The sequence below is a fragment of the Oncorhynchus clarkii genome, chromosome 2, assembly GCF_045791955.1.
Source record: "Oncorhynchus clarkii lewisi isolate Uvic-CL-2024 chromosome 2, UVic_Ocla_1.0, whole genome shotgun sequence".
Taxonomy (NCBI): Eukaryota; Metazoa; Chordata; class Actinopteri; order Salmoniformes; family Salmonidae; genus Oncorhynchus; species Oncorhynchus clarkii.
The window spans coordinates 26898349-26915220 of NC_092148.1; the positions used below are offsets into that span (position 1 = coordinate 26898349).

Consider the following 16872-nt stretch of genomic DNA (forward strand, 5'->3'; position numbering starts at 1 on the left):
GTGACAAATCACAGTCAGAGACAACAGGCTTTTAAAGTTATGGCCTACTTAAAGATGCACTCCAGGACCTTAAGCACAACAAATTCGGAATCTATAGTACAAATTGGATTGAAAATGTATAATTGCAAAATCGACAACATTTGCAGGACATAACATATCATACAAAATGAATGACGTACTGTAGTACCCAATTTGATGACATAGTACACACAAAAAAGGGACCACTTTTGGCTCGTGAGCGCCACTTTCAAAACTACTGGCTGAAATTCTACAAGTTTGAGAGTTTATCTTGAACTAAATAGTTGTTCCAGGTGACAGTGTTTAACATGAACAATACTGGCTCCCAGCTCTATATAAGCTACCTGCCCCTGTGTAATTCCTGTCTCTAGAAGCTTTTGCAATGTCACACTACTGTGCAGCTATACCCTTGTTCACTGAGGCTTTACAATTGGGGCTAATACTGTAGAAAATTGGTTGGGATTGTATCCAAAGAGACATTGTGTGCATACTAAACACAGCACATCCAGCTGCTGCTAAGCATAGCCTAGCTGCTGTTCTTGTTCTGGTTCTCACACACACACTATCTCTCCCCCTCTGTCTGTCTCTCCTTCTGTATGTCTCCAGCTGACGCATAGCGCACTGCAGAGCGAAGAAGACACTTTTGGGTCTGTTTGCTTTGGGAGAGTGATGAATGGTTGCGCTGTCATCTGCAGTTTTGGCTCCCTGATTCAAGGGACTGACAAGGGAATAGGAGAGGAAGATGCTACCTGGTTGATTTTTTTTTTTTGTTCTTTCTCTTTTATCCCACCCCTCCCCCCCGGGGCTGGTGCTGATGTGAGCAGCCGTCTCCACGGTGACAGACTCTGAGATAAAGCAGGACGGTTTGGCCGGAGCCATCAAAGGATGGCAGCCCTTTCCCCTTTCTCTCTTTCTAACTCCCGCTCTCTCGGTCACACTCCAGCTGTGATCTTGTTTTCTCTCTCTACCGCTTTCTATTCCTCATATTCTCTTTTTTCCTTCAGAGGAAGGCAACCATGTCGGTGTGTAAAAACCATGCTGCTGCCCATTCATCCATCCCTTTTCATACAAAATCAATATTTATGTGCTCCCAGCATAGGATTAGTGTCTGGAACTTGTTTGTGAGTGGTTTTTGCGTAGAGACAGTGGGAGAGAGGTGTGATGTATTTCCCTAGACCATAGGAGCTCATTAATGGGCACAGGCTGTCTTTAGAAAGAAGGCAAGAGCCACCTGAGTGGATGGATTGTTGTGCTTTACAACTAACTAAACCCTCCACCTGTACCAGCCAAATGGTTTGATCCTATCAAGACAACACTAGGCAACCAGGAAGCACAAAACAAGAATAACAGGGCACGGAGCCTAAACCCCAATACACTGAGGAATGTGCAGGAATGATTTGTCCATGTTTGGAATTATTTATTTTAGGAATCTCGAGATTAATTCCTGGATCATAATTCAACGAGAGGAGAGTCCAGGGATTTATGGAGTGTGGCGTCACTGTCCGACCCCAGGGCTCTGGATCCACGAGAGAGAACAGACCAGGCCATAAAACACTGTTAAGAGGGGAGGGTGAGAGGTTCAACTGCTGCCCCTCTAACCTCTCTGTGGGGAAAGTGACTAGTGAGTGTCTGGTTCTGCTTCACACAGGCAGTCATTCCCAGAGACAGACCTGCATGTGGCCTAACACGCATGAAACCACTGTCCTTCATAACAGCCAGCTGGTAGAACACAGGGCACACGAGGCAAGCCAGACAGGGCTTCAGCCGGAAACCACCACTACCAGCACCACCCCACCATGCCCTTCACATACACTTGGAGTAAAACCATGCCCTGATCCAAGCTGACTCTCACCCAGGGCTCGCTGACAGGTGCCCGGGTGGAGGGCAGACATGGGGGGGCAGCTGTGACTTTGGCCCATTCCACATGTTGGCCGGAGCATCAAAAGCTTGGAAAGAGATTATTTGCTTGCTAACGACCAAAACAACAGCCCTGTGACAGCTAGCCCAAAACAACCTCTGCAATACCAATGTCTACATCCATGTAGTAATATACCTTTTTATTTGCTGTACATATTACGTAATGACAAAGCTTACATAAACACAAATGTATTGACCCTGGATAAGGCTTCTGCTAATTGTGTCAATGAAGGTGCTCTGAATAAGTGCAATGTGTATGTACTCGTACCCATCATCGAGTCGGATTAGCACGGCCCTGTAGAGCTGGTGCTGGGGGCTGACTGCGTCGGAGCCACAGGGATGAATGAAGGGGTGAACGGCAACCAGGGAGAAGCCCTGCTGGTACAGGTCCTGGAGCTGGGCTGGGAGCTCCCGCACAGACGAAAGACACAGTGTAGATGAGCCATCTGAAAGACAGGGAACGAGAAAAGGTACAGATTCTGAAGAACGTGTGTGTGGTTGGTTCAGGTGTTTTGTCATGGTAGTGGAAGTTATAGTGATAGTACTGACTATAGTAGTTGTCCAGTGAATGATACTCAAATTCAGGTAAAAGTGATAAACAGAGAGGAGATTCAGCAACCTTTGGAGGACAATGGAATTCAATAAATAAAAGCTTCATTGTTAAAAGTAGAACCAAAGCGTTTCGGCTGTTGGTCTTCCTTCCGAATTTTAAACATACACAGGGAACTATCATGTACAACCAAGAAAAGTCTCACAAAAAGGTTACATTCAAATGGAATCTAGTTGAACTCATCCATGACCAGGTCAAATAGAGATACGGAGGGAGGTCAACCAAATTGCCTAACAGAAAACATCCCTATCAAATGTCATAATACTTTACTGCAGTACAACAACCCAAACGTAAGCAGGACCGGATGTCAGTGTTGATCCACGGAGCATTTTCAGTTTGTTTTGGCAATTAGCATCATGCCTTTGGCTAAGGCTCCCTGGTCTGAGAGTTAATAAGACAGGATAAAAATCCAATCAAAGCTGATTGTTTAGCTCTATGATACGAGCCGCTTTCCGAGGACAGCTTTGATGCCTTCTCGACAGGGCTTAACCTCCCAATAGCAATAGCAGTGGTGAAGACAGACGCTTGGAATTAACAAGATAGTAGACTCGCTGAGTGACCAGATATTTTGACGTGGTGGGGAGAAGGAGGGGGGGGGGTGTATTTTAAGCCTAGTCGTCTCAGCACAATCCAAGCAGCTCGGCCAAGCCATCCACAGCTCCAGAACACGCTGTGAGGCGACATTTAAACAGGTCCAAACAGTTTGCCCGCTTGGGAGACAGTCAAGACAAAGAGCAGGATGGAGGTAGGGAGGAGGGGTGAAACAAGTTGTGGGAATGTCACTGCTGTAATTGGAATCAATGCGGCATAAAGTGGGAAGAAAAAGGCAAAGTCCGTGGGAACGTCGGAACGGAAAGTATATGAGAGGTCACGGTCAGGGAAGGATCATTTGGTCATAGAGAAATATTCACAACTTCATGTCATCAACAAGAAAATGGGACAAAATTAGTGTAACTCTCACATTATCATTTGTGGTTGAATAGATCCAACAGAGTGATGGTGCTACAGACATGGGTTCTCTCAAGCGAAATGATGAAGTTAGTGTTTTCCCAGTCAAACCACAAATCAAAAAGACATAATGTGCCTGTTTCTATTTGCCATTTACTTTGGTTGATACATTTCACTGTGTTAACTGAGTGTCTGTGAATTAATATAATAACTCAATTGTTCTACCAGTCTATAGCACACTACTGTAACACAATAGTGTGACTAACAGTATAGTATATCGGGTTTCCCAAACTCTGTCCTGGGCCGAATAACCAAGTCATCATCAAGCTTTGATTATTTGAATCTGCTCTGTAGTGCTAGGGCAAAAAATAAAACGTGCACCCGGGGGGCCCCAGGCCCGAGTTTGGGAAACCCTGCAGTATATCACCAGAACAACAATAGAGGAAAGGGGAGCAGTGGAGCTTGTAATGCCAACCAGGAAACAGCAGCATTGTGGAGGAGATGAAAGCTGATTCAGTGAGGATCTGAAGTCTCTCCTGGGCATGGAACCAGAGGTTCATTGTGAAACAGCTACAAAAAAAATCCTCTTTCCCCTCAGGCCAGTAACTGGTTGGCTAAAAATATCCCCACATTTTCTCAATCACACTCTGTCCTACTCCGACACAATACAGGAGCTTCCAGAGCTAAAAGGCATGACAGAGAAAAGAAATAGGCCACCCTCTCAAAATGTGTGGAACATCATTTCTTTTCTGCCCTACTGCCGTTGGAAATGTAATTAATCCTTCTGTGATCTGTGATTTTATTTTCTTGTTTTGATGATCCACAAACTCTTGTTCCTTTCCCTTGAGGCTTGGTTCTGTGCTGTGTATGTATGCTGGGTCTGTGAGATGGTGTATATATAATAACGTGACTAGAATTCTCTCTGCTTACCTTCTGAACACTCCATTGAGATGAGTAAATATAGAATATGTTTTTCATGAAGAGCCAATGGAAACACACCCATAGGGGACTTTTTAAGTTGCCTCTAATCGCTATGAGATCTGATCCTGACATCGAATCCAAAAGCCGTCATACGGTGACTAACCGATATGTATATTTATCATTCAAACATCTCTTTTGAAGCCTAGTGCAGGGTAATGCGAGGTCTCACAAAAATGTGTGACGCGGTGAGAGCGTTTATTTGGCAATAAGACCCTGTTATCCATACAGAAACCCATTTTTTTAAGTAGATCAATTCAGATTAGATTCTGTGCAGTATATGTATATCTCAAGTCAATGTTTGCGTTTAATATCGTAAACGTGAGGGCCCTTGTTTGAAAAGCCCATATTCAGACTGAGGCAGTCTGGTTAACGTTATCAACAAATTGGAAGCCAATTTCTTTTCCCTTTTTTTGTTTACCCAGAAAATAAATTAACTTACATAAACAGAAGGGGAAAAAATGAATCGTACCTTGACAAATAATGAAAGAAAAGGCTCCTGGCTGACAGCCAATAAATTAGTTTTCTGTCAAATTCTGTTAGCACAGAGTCATCAAACAAAATACTCCCATTTAACAATGAAGAGTAAACAAAATGTGGGATTTAAAAAAATATATTATCTGTTTCTCCAGGTTATGTCCACACACAGGCCATACTAGATGAAAATAAGTTTAACTGTTGGATCCTATTTTTGTAAAAAAATAAAAAGTTATTAGTTCAGTTGATCTTCTTTGCATGGCAACTGCCTGGCATTGACCACATGTGCACATGAAGCCATTTTCTTGTGTGTGAGTCATCCCCAAGAACATGATGATCCAAACAAGTTTCAAATACTTTTCAATCATCTTGGTCCTACTACACAATACATTAGTGATATACAGTGCTTTCGGAAAGTATTCAGAACCCTTGACTTATTCTAGAATGTATTAAATTAAAACAATTCCTTAGCAATCTACACAAAATACCCCATAATGACAAAGTGAAAAAAAGAACAGAAAAACATGAGTTACATAATTATTCAGACCCTTTGCTATGAGACTCGAAATTGAGCTCAGGTGCATCCTGTTTCCATTGATCATCCTTGAGATGTTCACCTGTGGTAAATTAAATTGATTGGACATGATTTGGAAAGGCACACACCTATCTATATAAGGTCCCAGGGTTGACAGTGAATGCCAGAGCAAAAACCATGCCATGAGATCGAAGGAAATGTCCGTAGAGCTCCAAGACAGGATTGTGTCGAGGCACAGATCTGGGGAAGGGTAGCAAAACATTTCTGCAGCATTGAAGGTCTCCATGAACACAGTGGCATCCATCATTCTTAAATGAAAGAAGTTTGGAACCACCAAGACTCTTCCTAGAGCTGGCCGCACGGCCAAACTGAGCAATCGGGGGAGAAGGGCCTAGGTCGGGGAGGTGACCAAAAACCCAATGGCCACTCTGACAGAGCTCCAGAGTTCTTCTGTGGAGATTGGAGAACCTCCCAGAAGGACAACCATCTCTGCAGCACTCCATCAATCAGGCCTTTATGGTAGAGTGGCCAGACAGAAGCCACTCCTCAGTAAGAGGGACATGACAGCCCGCTTGGAGTTTGCCAAAGGTTCACCTTCCAACAGGACAACAACACTCAAGCACACAACCAAGACAACGCAGGAGTGGCTTCTGGACAAGTCTCTGAATGTCCTCGAGTGGCCCAGCCAGAGCTTTACGAACAATTTCTTCGACCTCATGGCTTGGTAAGTATTTCAGGGTAAGATCTGCACCTGCTGTATTCCGCAAATGTGAAAAATACAATTTTATTAAATGTTACTTGAACATGGAGAGACCTGAAAATAGCTGTACAACGATGCTCCCCATCCAACCTGACAGAGCTTGAGAGGATCTGCAAAGAAGAATGGGAGAAACTCCCCAAATACAGGTGTGCTAAGCTTGTTGCATCATACCCAAGAAGACTTGAGGCTGTAATCATTGCCAAATGTGTTTCAACTAAGTGCTGAGTAAAGGGTCTGAACACTTATGTAAATGTGATATTTCAGTGTTTTTTTATTGATCAATTTGCAAACATTTCCTAAAACCTGCTTTTTCCTTGTCATTATGGGGTAAATAAAAAAGCTTGATGAGGAAAAATGAATGAATTCATTTTAGAATAAGGCTGTAACGTACCAAAATGTGGAAAAAGTCAAGGGGTCTGAATACTTTCTGAATGCACTGTATATTTCACAGAGGCTGTATATTTCACCTGGGTATTCACACCCCTTGACTATTTTTTACATTTTGTTGTCTTACAGCCTGAAATGTAATTTAATTAAATTTAGATTTAATTATCTGGCCTACACACAATACCCCAAAATGTCAAAGTGGAATTATCTGTAAGGTCCCTCAGTCGAGCAGTGAATTTCAAACACAAACCAACCAACCACATAGATCAGAGGTTTTACAATGCCTGGTAAACAAGGGTGTCTATTGGTAGATCTGTGAAGAGAAAAAAACAGACATTGAATATCCCTTTGAGCATGGTGAAGTTATTAATTACACTTTGGATAGTGTATCAATACCCTCAGTCTCTACAAAGATACAGGCGTCCTTCCTAACTCAGTTGCCGGAGAGGAAGGAAACCGTTCAGGGATTTCACAATGATGCCAATGGTGACTTTAAAACAATTAGAGTTTAATGGCTGTGAAAGGAGAAAATTGAGGATGGATCAACAACATTGTAGTAACACTGTCATGACCCATATATTTACACCTGATGTGACATACAGTATATTGCTTTATTTTATGGCCAGTTATGATGCATTCATACGTTTCAAAACCTACATTTATTCAAATGTGTCAGATGTAATCACTGCCAAAGGTGATTCTAACATGTATTGACTGGGGTGTGAATACTTATGTGAATCAGATATTTCTGAATTTCATTTTCAATACATTTGCAAACATTTCTAAAAACATGATTTTACTTTGTCATTATGGGGTATTGTGTGCATATAAATATTTAATCCATTTTGAATTCAGGTTGTAACACAACAATGTGGAATAAGTCAAGGGGTATGAGTAACGTTTTGATGGCACTGTAAATGTGACATATTATACAACGGTGGGTCTAATCCTGAATGCTGATTGGTTAAAACCACATTCCAGACGGTGTCTATTCCACAAGTTACCACCGACTAAATCTATGACGTTAAAATGCCTATTTACTCTGTTCCATCTGGCTGCGCAATCTGCTGTCTCATCAGCCCAGCCAGGCAATTTATAAACTTGATCTCCACTATAAAAAGCATCAAGACATTATCTCACATTTCTTTTAGACTAACATTTAGATTTCAACAGCAGAGATTTGTATAAACCTTGCTGTCTGTCTCTCCAACATTTGCAACATTGTTTCAACATTCAAATTCAACCTGCAGCCGTCCCATAGTAATGAATGTTTTGGGAATCGGGAAGTCTGAACGTTTTGAAGTCTTTCCAGCTTCAGTTTGAATTTATTGTATTAGCTGTGTAGTTGGCTAGCTCCTGTGAACAACAGTGTCCTGACGAGAAAGCACATTTTCTATGCCAGGTGAAATCGTGCATCATCAGCTCCTTGTTATGAATGTATCCAAATAAATGTCACAGCTTAAACAAATGCTAATGCAGCTACTTCGTTGTTATTCTGGCTACACTGTTTAACGTGACTGTAAGTTAGCCGTAATTGGCTAGCTAGCAAGCAAGGGATAAGAATGTTGCCAGCCAATATGGCAATGGAACATTTAGAATGAATTCCTGGGTCGCGTCCGTAGACACTCAACAAAAAGACTGAACGACTGGGTCGCATTTCTGGCAACCGAACCGATAGAACGAACAGCTTGGGTAGCAACCCTAGATTTGTGTCAGGACTATTTCTTGTGGAAGGGTGAAATTGTATGAATAAAATCATAAAAATATATATTTTTAATGAAAATGTCAATCATTATTGTAATATGTTGGTAACCCGTTGTATAAAGGTGATTATGTCCTTAAAGCCAGTGTTTGACTGTCACGCCCTGACCGTAGAGAGCGTTTTATGTCTCTACTTTGGTTTGGTCAGGGTGTGATTTGGGTGGGCAGTCTATGTTCTATGATTTTCTATTTCTATGTGTTTGGCCGGGTGTGGTTCTCAATCAGAGACAGCTGTCTATCGTTGTCTCTGATTGAGAACCATACTTAGGTACCCTTTTCCCCCAGCTGTTTTGTGGAAAGTTAACTTTGTCTTTGTTCAGGGCACATAGCCCAAAGCTTCACGGTTTGGTTTTGTTCTTTGTTTTGTCGGTGTCATTTTTAGTAAAGAGAAAATGTACGCTTACCATGCTGCACCTTGGTCCAGTCCTTCAGCCAGCCGTGACATTGACTTCGTTTCGTGCCTAACACCCGTGCCAATATATCCTCCAAACACTGGCTTCTTGGGCAGTATCACTTAATTATATAATACGAGGTATATGTCATCAAAGGTGACATTCAACTAATGCCGGCCCAGGTGAAATATACTCTAACTACAATGGGTAGATGTCACTATTTTGACATCCTCTAATGATACAATGTTGCAGTGCCAATTTTGACATCCTCTAATGATACAATGTTGCAGTGCCAATATGTTTACAATATAATAGCATCATACACCCCACTTGCCATACAGCATTAAGACATGTGTAGACTCTGACATCCCTTATAATGACACCGGCTCAATTGTTCATTTGCCCTCTACCATCAGTTCCATGTAAGCACCGTTGAGCTCGGCTGTTGCACTTCCATCAGTCAATGTATTAAAAATGAAATGAGTAAATAGGAAATTAATAAGCTGAGAGATTTGAGCGTGTGGGCTCCACCGACACTCGGTACTCCGCCACTGGGGGACATGGTTCAATACGATTTGCATGAAACTTGAGTGGGGAAAAATAGACCCGGAATAAATTAGCTATTAGGACTCAGCAGGAAGAATGTTTCACTTTTCCCTATCTGCTGTTCAGCATCATTTTCCCTCATCACAATTAAAGCGCTGTATATTTTCCTACCACACTAATAACTCATTTTGCTTATGGACAATATCATATTCAAACTGATGTACAAACAACTTGAAGTTTATAGTATCATTTCATTAAATTGAAAAAGTTAGCTGCTATGAGTTCAGGGTATGGGAAGTGGTGTTTTGCATGACAAAACGATATGCATACTGTAGAGTAGAATATCCTTAAACCATACAGGAAGGGGCCTCCATATTGTAATTTGATTAGGATACTACAATATGTCATCCAAAGGACAATGACTAATGTAGCACCATGCTCAAAATGACAATAGCCGCCACCCCTTTCCTATTTCTCCCCTAACGGGAGTACATGGTCGTGAATTGTGGGGATACCTATGGGGTTTACGGCAGTTCATAAAGCCTTACAAATGACCACAGAAGACAATTTAAAGTCTGTGTTAATCCACCCTTGCAGTATACAGTAAGTATCCAAAGTTCTCATACCCTCATCTGTGTCCAATTAAAATACTCTCCCTGAACCCTTCTTTCCACTGAGCACAACCTCTGGACCCGTATCCCCTGTCCAGGCCCTGTCCTATGTCATTTAGCTTTCATAGACCCATAATGAAAATGCCGGCAGGTCCCCTGTCCGCACCTCTCCCCCATTTCTTCCCGCCACCACCCTCCTTTGTGGAGAGCAGAACCTATGGACCATACTTTCCTTCCATCTCTCTCTGCTCTGGGCCTAGTATCATTAGCAGTCCTAGCTCACAGTGCTCCACTGTGGAGCCCCGGGGGCACAGCCTTGTGCCTTAATTACCTAACTAATGAGTCATTGTGAGAGGCCTGCTGGTGCTGTGCATTGGCCCGCCACTCGCTCAGAAGTAAACAAAAATGCACGCTCTCTAAGACTTAGGCACACCAACCCCGGTAAGCACACAATCTCTCAAACACACAAAGAGACAGACACACACACACATGTATGCTTGCTCTCTCACACGCGCGCACACACACACGGGCATTCACACCTTGTGCTCTGGCGAAGTGGGAGATAACCTGCTCCTGTTCCCTTCTCAGATACAGTGTTGAAGATGACCACATTCTAATCATTTAAAACTGAACTACTGCCAGGGGTCATGTTCCAGAGGGAGGAAGAGTCACTGCTAGCTTGCAAGATGCTGTTACAAGGTGATGCAAGTCTTATGACAACTTACACAGTGGCACCGTAACAGACTGCATCATGAGAAGAGTAGGCGGTCATCGAGAGACTGGACCCGTCCGAAGCAGGCATAATCGATGAAGAGCTTTGGTTTAGTGTGTCGTTTGACTAGGCAGTGAGTCTCCAACAAGGACTGCTAAAATGCTCATGTAATTGTACTTTTGAAGTCTAGACAGTGCATTTAAGCGTCCATCTGTAGATCACCATGTACATATGCATCCCCTGCTACTTTCAATCTCAGCACAACCAGACATAAGCTTATAAAAGAGTGGAAAAGCACAGAGTTAACTAAAAGCTCCCTCTTTAAATGTCTAAACACTGTACGTTACGACGGCTAAATGAAAAGGCGCTCGGCGACTTGATGGACGGAAAACTACCTGTAATTTGTTCTGCCAGTAAAAAGGTTTATAAATAGGAAAAAAGGGCTCTCTGGAATTAAGTCTCTCCCCCCATCAGATTTTCTTGACAGGAAGTCTCTGAAGCAAGTTTTCTGAGAAAGTAGATCTGTTGACAGCCCTGTTGCTCGGAGACGGGCAGCTCTTGAGAGACAAGCAGTGTTAAATAAGCAGGCGTTTATCAATGCCCATATGAGTCCATTGACGACATTCAGCAGTGCACCACAGCAGACCTGGGTTCAAATAGTATTCTGAATCTTTCAAATACTTTAGCTGTGTTTGACAGAGGTTGCCTGGCCGCAATTGAACCAATCGGGAAAAAAATCCCAAAAGTGAAAACCCTGCCCACTTGGCACTCCAGGCAGGATCAAGTAAACACTCAAGATCCCCCAATACTATTTGAACCCAAGTCTGTCTCCACAACAGTACAAGAGTTTCTCCTTCCTCCCTTTAGGTTTGAGTCCATTTCCACAACATTTTCTGACATTAGGGTTCCATTGAAAGAAGCCACACTTGAACAAGAGAAGTGTTCAACGCCAATTGATTGGAAGATCCAAAATTTGAATTGTAAAATATGGAGATTAGAATTTGACAAAGTATCTTGTGATTAACATAAGGATTAGACCCCTTCAACAAGGCTAGATTTACATTCCTTATTTACAGGCACCTTGTCCCTGGCATCAAATGCATTTCTGTTTACTCTCAAGTCCATAATCTTCTTTACTTCTGTTCTTGGTTTATATAATGTATGAGAATGTTTTGGGGAGGGATACCAATGACCATAGTTCCAGCTGTGAGAATATTTCTTCTTAGGAAAACATGGGTAATATGTCTTAGTGAAAAACGAAATAGTTTTTATAATGCCTACCGTCTGTGTTTGTACTAGATGTATAAATCACCACCACTATGACTATTAGGATCATATCATTCCATATAGAGAGATATTACAAACCACAAGGCTGTATGGTAGGTCTGTCTGGTTAGCTGTGGGTGGCGGAGGTTGTGTGCGTGTCTGTTTCTGTATTGTACGTGGGTGGAAGGCGGTATCCACATTGATAATGACACGCAAACAGCCCTAGGTCCCCGGCATTCCTCTGGGATCACCAGTTTAAACATCTCATGTAGTGCCCTTGGTACGGAGAACCAACTGCAACTCAATACCTAAAGCCTAGTTAAATAAAAGGTCCAACATTTTAAATAATAACCCAATGGAGTAGAACACCTCGGTGCAGTAGTAGACAATATAGTGGTATACCTCAGGGCTGAGTACAAGCCCCATATCAAAGGCTGTGAACTCGAATATGTTTGATGATAAAATGTGACTGCGTAAAACTATCAATGAGGTGTTACATGTTTTTCAGCTGAACACAGGCCTCTTGAGAAACCACATGCAGTGCCTTCAGAAAGTATTCATACCTCTTGAATTATTCCACATTTTGTCGTGCTACAGCCTGAGTTCATAATGGATTACATGTATGTTTTCTCCCCCATTTACATACACCCTATAATGACAAAGTGGAACATGTTTTTAGAAATGTGTGTTTTGTTGGATTTTCCCCAAACATAACGATTTGTATTCAGAAATTGCCCCCCCCCCCAAAAAAAATGAAGTTTTACTTTTGTGTCTTATTGCAAACAGGATGCATGTTTTGGAATATTTTTATTCTGTACAGACTTCCTTTTTTCACTCCGTAATTTAGGTTAGTATTGTGGAGTACTACAATGTTGTTGATCCATCCTCAGTTTTCTCCTATCACAGCAATTAAACTCTAACTGTCTTAAAGTCACCATTGGCCTCATGGTGAAATCCCTAAGCGGTTTCCTTCCTCTCCAGCAACTGAGTTAGGAAGGACACCTGTATCTTGGTGACTGGGTGTATTGATACACTATACAACGTGTAATTAATAACTTGCTCAAAGGGATGTTCAATGTCTGCTTTTTTTTTACCCATCTACCAATAGTTGCCTTTCTTTGAGAGGCATTGGAAAACCTACTGGTCTTTGTGGTTGAATCTGTGTTTGAAATTCACTGCTAGACTGAGGGACCTTACAGATAGTTGTATGTGTGGGATACAGAGATGGGAGAGTCATTCAAAAAGCATGTTAAACACTATTATTACAGAGAGTGTGAGTCCATGCAAGTTATTATGTGACTTGTTAAGCTAATTTTACTCCTGAATTTATTTAGACTTGCCATAACAAAGGGTTTGAATACTAATTGACTCAAGACATTTCAGCTTTTAATGTTTAATTAATTTGTAAAAATGTCTAAAAACATAATTCCACTACGAAATTATGGGGTACCTCAATTTAGTCCATTTTAAATTCTGACTGGTAACACAACAAAATGTGGAAAAAGTCAAGGGGTGTGAATACTTTCTGAAGGCACTAAGTGTTTTCACAACTGTATAGAGTAGATGATCCACTTCTATGTGCAGCCGGCCCTGTAAAACATGTGTCTGCACCTGCACACACGGTGTGAATCATCTCATTATCTTACATAGCAGTAATAAATAACTCTACTCTTCCTCATATTTTCCATAGAGATGCACTTAGCATTTGCAGTAACAAAAGTTAGGGAGACATATGGGAAACAATAGGACCCCAAACTCTAACTGATTCCCCAGACTGAGTCTGAAGGGGCCAGTGGGATACATCAAGAGACACTATCCTAAATGAATAAACAGATACTCTAATCATCCACACCCTCTTCAGTAGTCATTAACTCCCATTACAGAAAGCCCTGTACTCACACCTCAGTCTCCCAGCAGATGGGAGCTCCACCAAACAACAGGTGGTAGATCGTCATGGAAACCATCCCCGGCACTATAATGATTGAACCCATGGAAACAATGCCTGGGACCTCGCTAACAACTCAGATGTATGAGTGAAATGAGACAGATCTGCAATAATTACAGAATGTGTCTATGATCTTTATTATAATTAATTGCTTACAGTGCCTGCGAAACACCATCTTTTGTTTCTAAATGACCAGAATAGATTGCTATAGACAGAGGATTATTATATATATAATTGACGCTGTGATACCTACATACTTCACAAGCGATGTACTGAATTCTTGAAGGACAGGACCTGTGTTCCCATGAATTATGAAATAAGTAAAAGGCAGGAGAATGACTGACTGAAAAACATATGGATATATTATTAAAGAGAACAAATAGAGACGACTAGTGCTACGTACGATTGACTCCGTTTACACAGTATGAGAGACAGGCTCATGGAGAAAGCACACCCAACCAGTGTGTGTTGGTGAGGTGGGCTCAAACCTTGACATGACTATTTAGAGAAGACGTTTTGTCAATACGATACTTTTTCTTCTGTGTGGTTTTCAGAGAACCCAGATAGCCCAACGGAGTCGAATGAACACCGTTTAGCAAGCATTTCCCCAAGTTTGTCGATAGCTGAGGATAAGTCATCCGTTGGTAGGCTACTCTCGTCCTTCAGGTTTATTTGAGGGTTGATGATTTCTCAGTGGAGTCTTGTGTTGGTTCTCACAGCAGAAATCTGAAGAGAACCCCCCCCCCCCCCCCCCCCCCCCCTCCCATATCTACATCGATCTAATGAGATATAACTAAAGAATATGCTTTTGAAAAGTCAGACTTTTCATAACACGACAGCTCAGAGGAGTTCAAACAGCTCCAGAATGTCTGAAGCTCTACGTTAGTGGTTGATGGGAGAGCATGGCTGTAGGATAAGCAGTAAGTAGCATGGCAGTCTTGAGCTGTGCGTGTCAATTATTCAGTGACACTTTTTGAATGACAACTGGAATTCCACTAACTGAATGAGAATGAAGATGAAAACACTCTCAGTACATTCTGTATCTTGTCATTACAATTTCAAGCTTTCACAGAAAACCAATGCCTCATGCACATTGAGATGAACCTTCAACCAAGACCTCCTTTGAAAACAGAAATGTTCAAACCTAGCTTTCAGGAAGTGAGGTCAAGATTCTCCAGAATGAGGACACTTCCTGTGAACAGTGAGCAACAACCCAGTGCTTTCTTTATAAAGTCCAAGAACATCCATGAGAGGATACAATATATCCTCTTTTTACAGCAGACAAATATCATTGTTCCTCATTTGGGTTGTGTGAAGGCTGGGGCAGAAGTGTTTGGTTAAATTTAGCTTGTTTACTCCTCTGCTATCTTTGCCTAGATTGCATTTCAACACAATCAATACTGTCATATTGGATCAGAGCAACAGGATAATAAGACCCAATAAAGCTGTGAGGGGGCGTATAGGGGGTATTGTGTATCAGAGTAGCGGGAAGAGGATGGAAGCTAGGATCGAAAATGGGGTTGGTAAAAACAGGCATTCAAACACACACGTGCAACACGTGCGCGCGCACACACACACACACGCACACATTCTTACAGTATATTTACAAACACATAATGCACACAGACCCCGCACACAGAAATCCCCACACACCTCTAGAGAGAGAAAGAGAACTCTCCTGAAAACTAAATAAGACAGGTTTATATCTGGGCTGCCAGTAAAACCAAATAATGAACAGACTATTTGCCTCCAAGAAGGAGAAGGGACATATTTGTATGTACACATATTTCACATAGCACCACAGAAGATAGACCCTTAGACACAGGAAACAGTATTTGCAGAATAAGAAGAATTCCCTCCTGTAGAATCAAGGCTAATCTCAAACATATTGCCTCAGACACAGGCTCAGATACAGGAGGTAGAGAGAGAGGGGGAGAGGAAGGAACTGTACAGAAATCTGCGTTTCCTGTTGATGAAAACGTTGTCAGCAGTTGCTCTTGTTTGAAGCCTAATGATTAAGAACCTGCTGAGTTTTACAATGTCAGACATTTTAATGCTGCTCCAACACATTTTCTTTTAAAAACAATAGGCTGGTATTTGACTGCTTGAGTGGTCCAAAGCAATAGTAAGGAACATTCAGCACTACATAGTAGCATAGTAGCAATCATCTGTTGCTGTATGGACACCTGTAAACATATGCCTCCTGTATCGAGCAACCTCAAAGGGTATTTATATGTGACGTATTTACAGAATAGTTAAACATCCTACTTACAGTGTATGACATACACTGAGTGTACAAAACATTATGAACACCGGCTCTTTTCATGACATAGACTGACCAGGTGAATCCAGGTGAATGATATGATCCCTTAGTGATGTCATTTGTTAAATCCACCTCCATCAGTGTAGATTAATGGGAGGTGACAGGTTAAAGAAGGATTTTTAAGCCTTGAGAAAACTGAGACATGGATTGTGTATGTGCGCCATTCAGAGAGTGAATGGGCAAGACAAAATATTTAAGTGCGTATGAACGGGGTACTGGTGGGTGCTGCTGGGTTTTTCAAGCTCAATTTGTTTCCTGTGTGTATCAAGAATGGTCCACCTCCCAAAGGACATCCAGTCAACTTGACACAACTGTGGGATGCATTTGCATCAACATCGGCCAGCATCCCTGTGGAAGGCTTTCGACACCTTGTAGAGTCCATGCCCCAACGAATTGAGGCTATTCAGAGGGAAAAGGGGGGGGGGGGGGGGGTGCAACGCAATATTAGGAAGGTGTTAATGTTTTGTTCACTCAGTGTATTTGGTTACAAATGTAACCTAGTAGGAGCTGTCTGCTATCCAAAGCCTTCTGTGGTTTATTGATTGACAGAGTATGCTAATCCAACCAGTAACATCAGAGGTTTCCATCGCTATCACAACATCTACAGTTGAAGTCGGAAGTTTACATACACCTTAGCCAAATAAATTTAAACTCAGTTTTTCACAATTCCTGACATTTAATCCTAG

General features: G+C 41.9%; 1 protein-coding gene across 1 annotated transcript in view; it reads right to left on the reverse strand.

Annotated features, from left to right (window-relative positions):
* Nucleotides 1-16872, reverse strand: part of LOC139365578 (raftlin-like) — a 68137-nt gene that overhangs the window by 36135 nt on the left and 15130 nt on the right. Inside the window, exon 3 of the mRNA XM_071102820.1 lies at nucleotides 2204-2381. Coding sequence (XP_070958921.1) covers nucleotides 2204-2381 — 178 coding nt within the window. The remainder of the gene's footprint in view (nucleotides 1-2203; nucleotides 2382-16872) is intronic.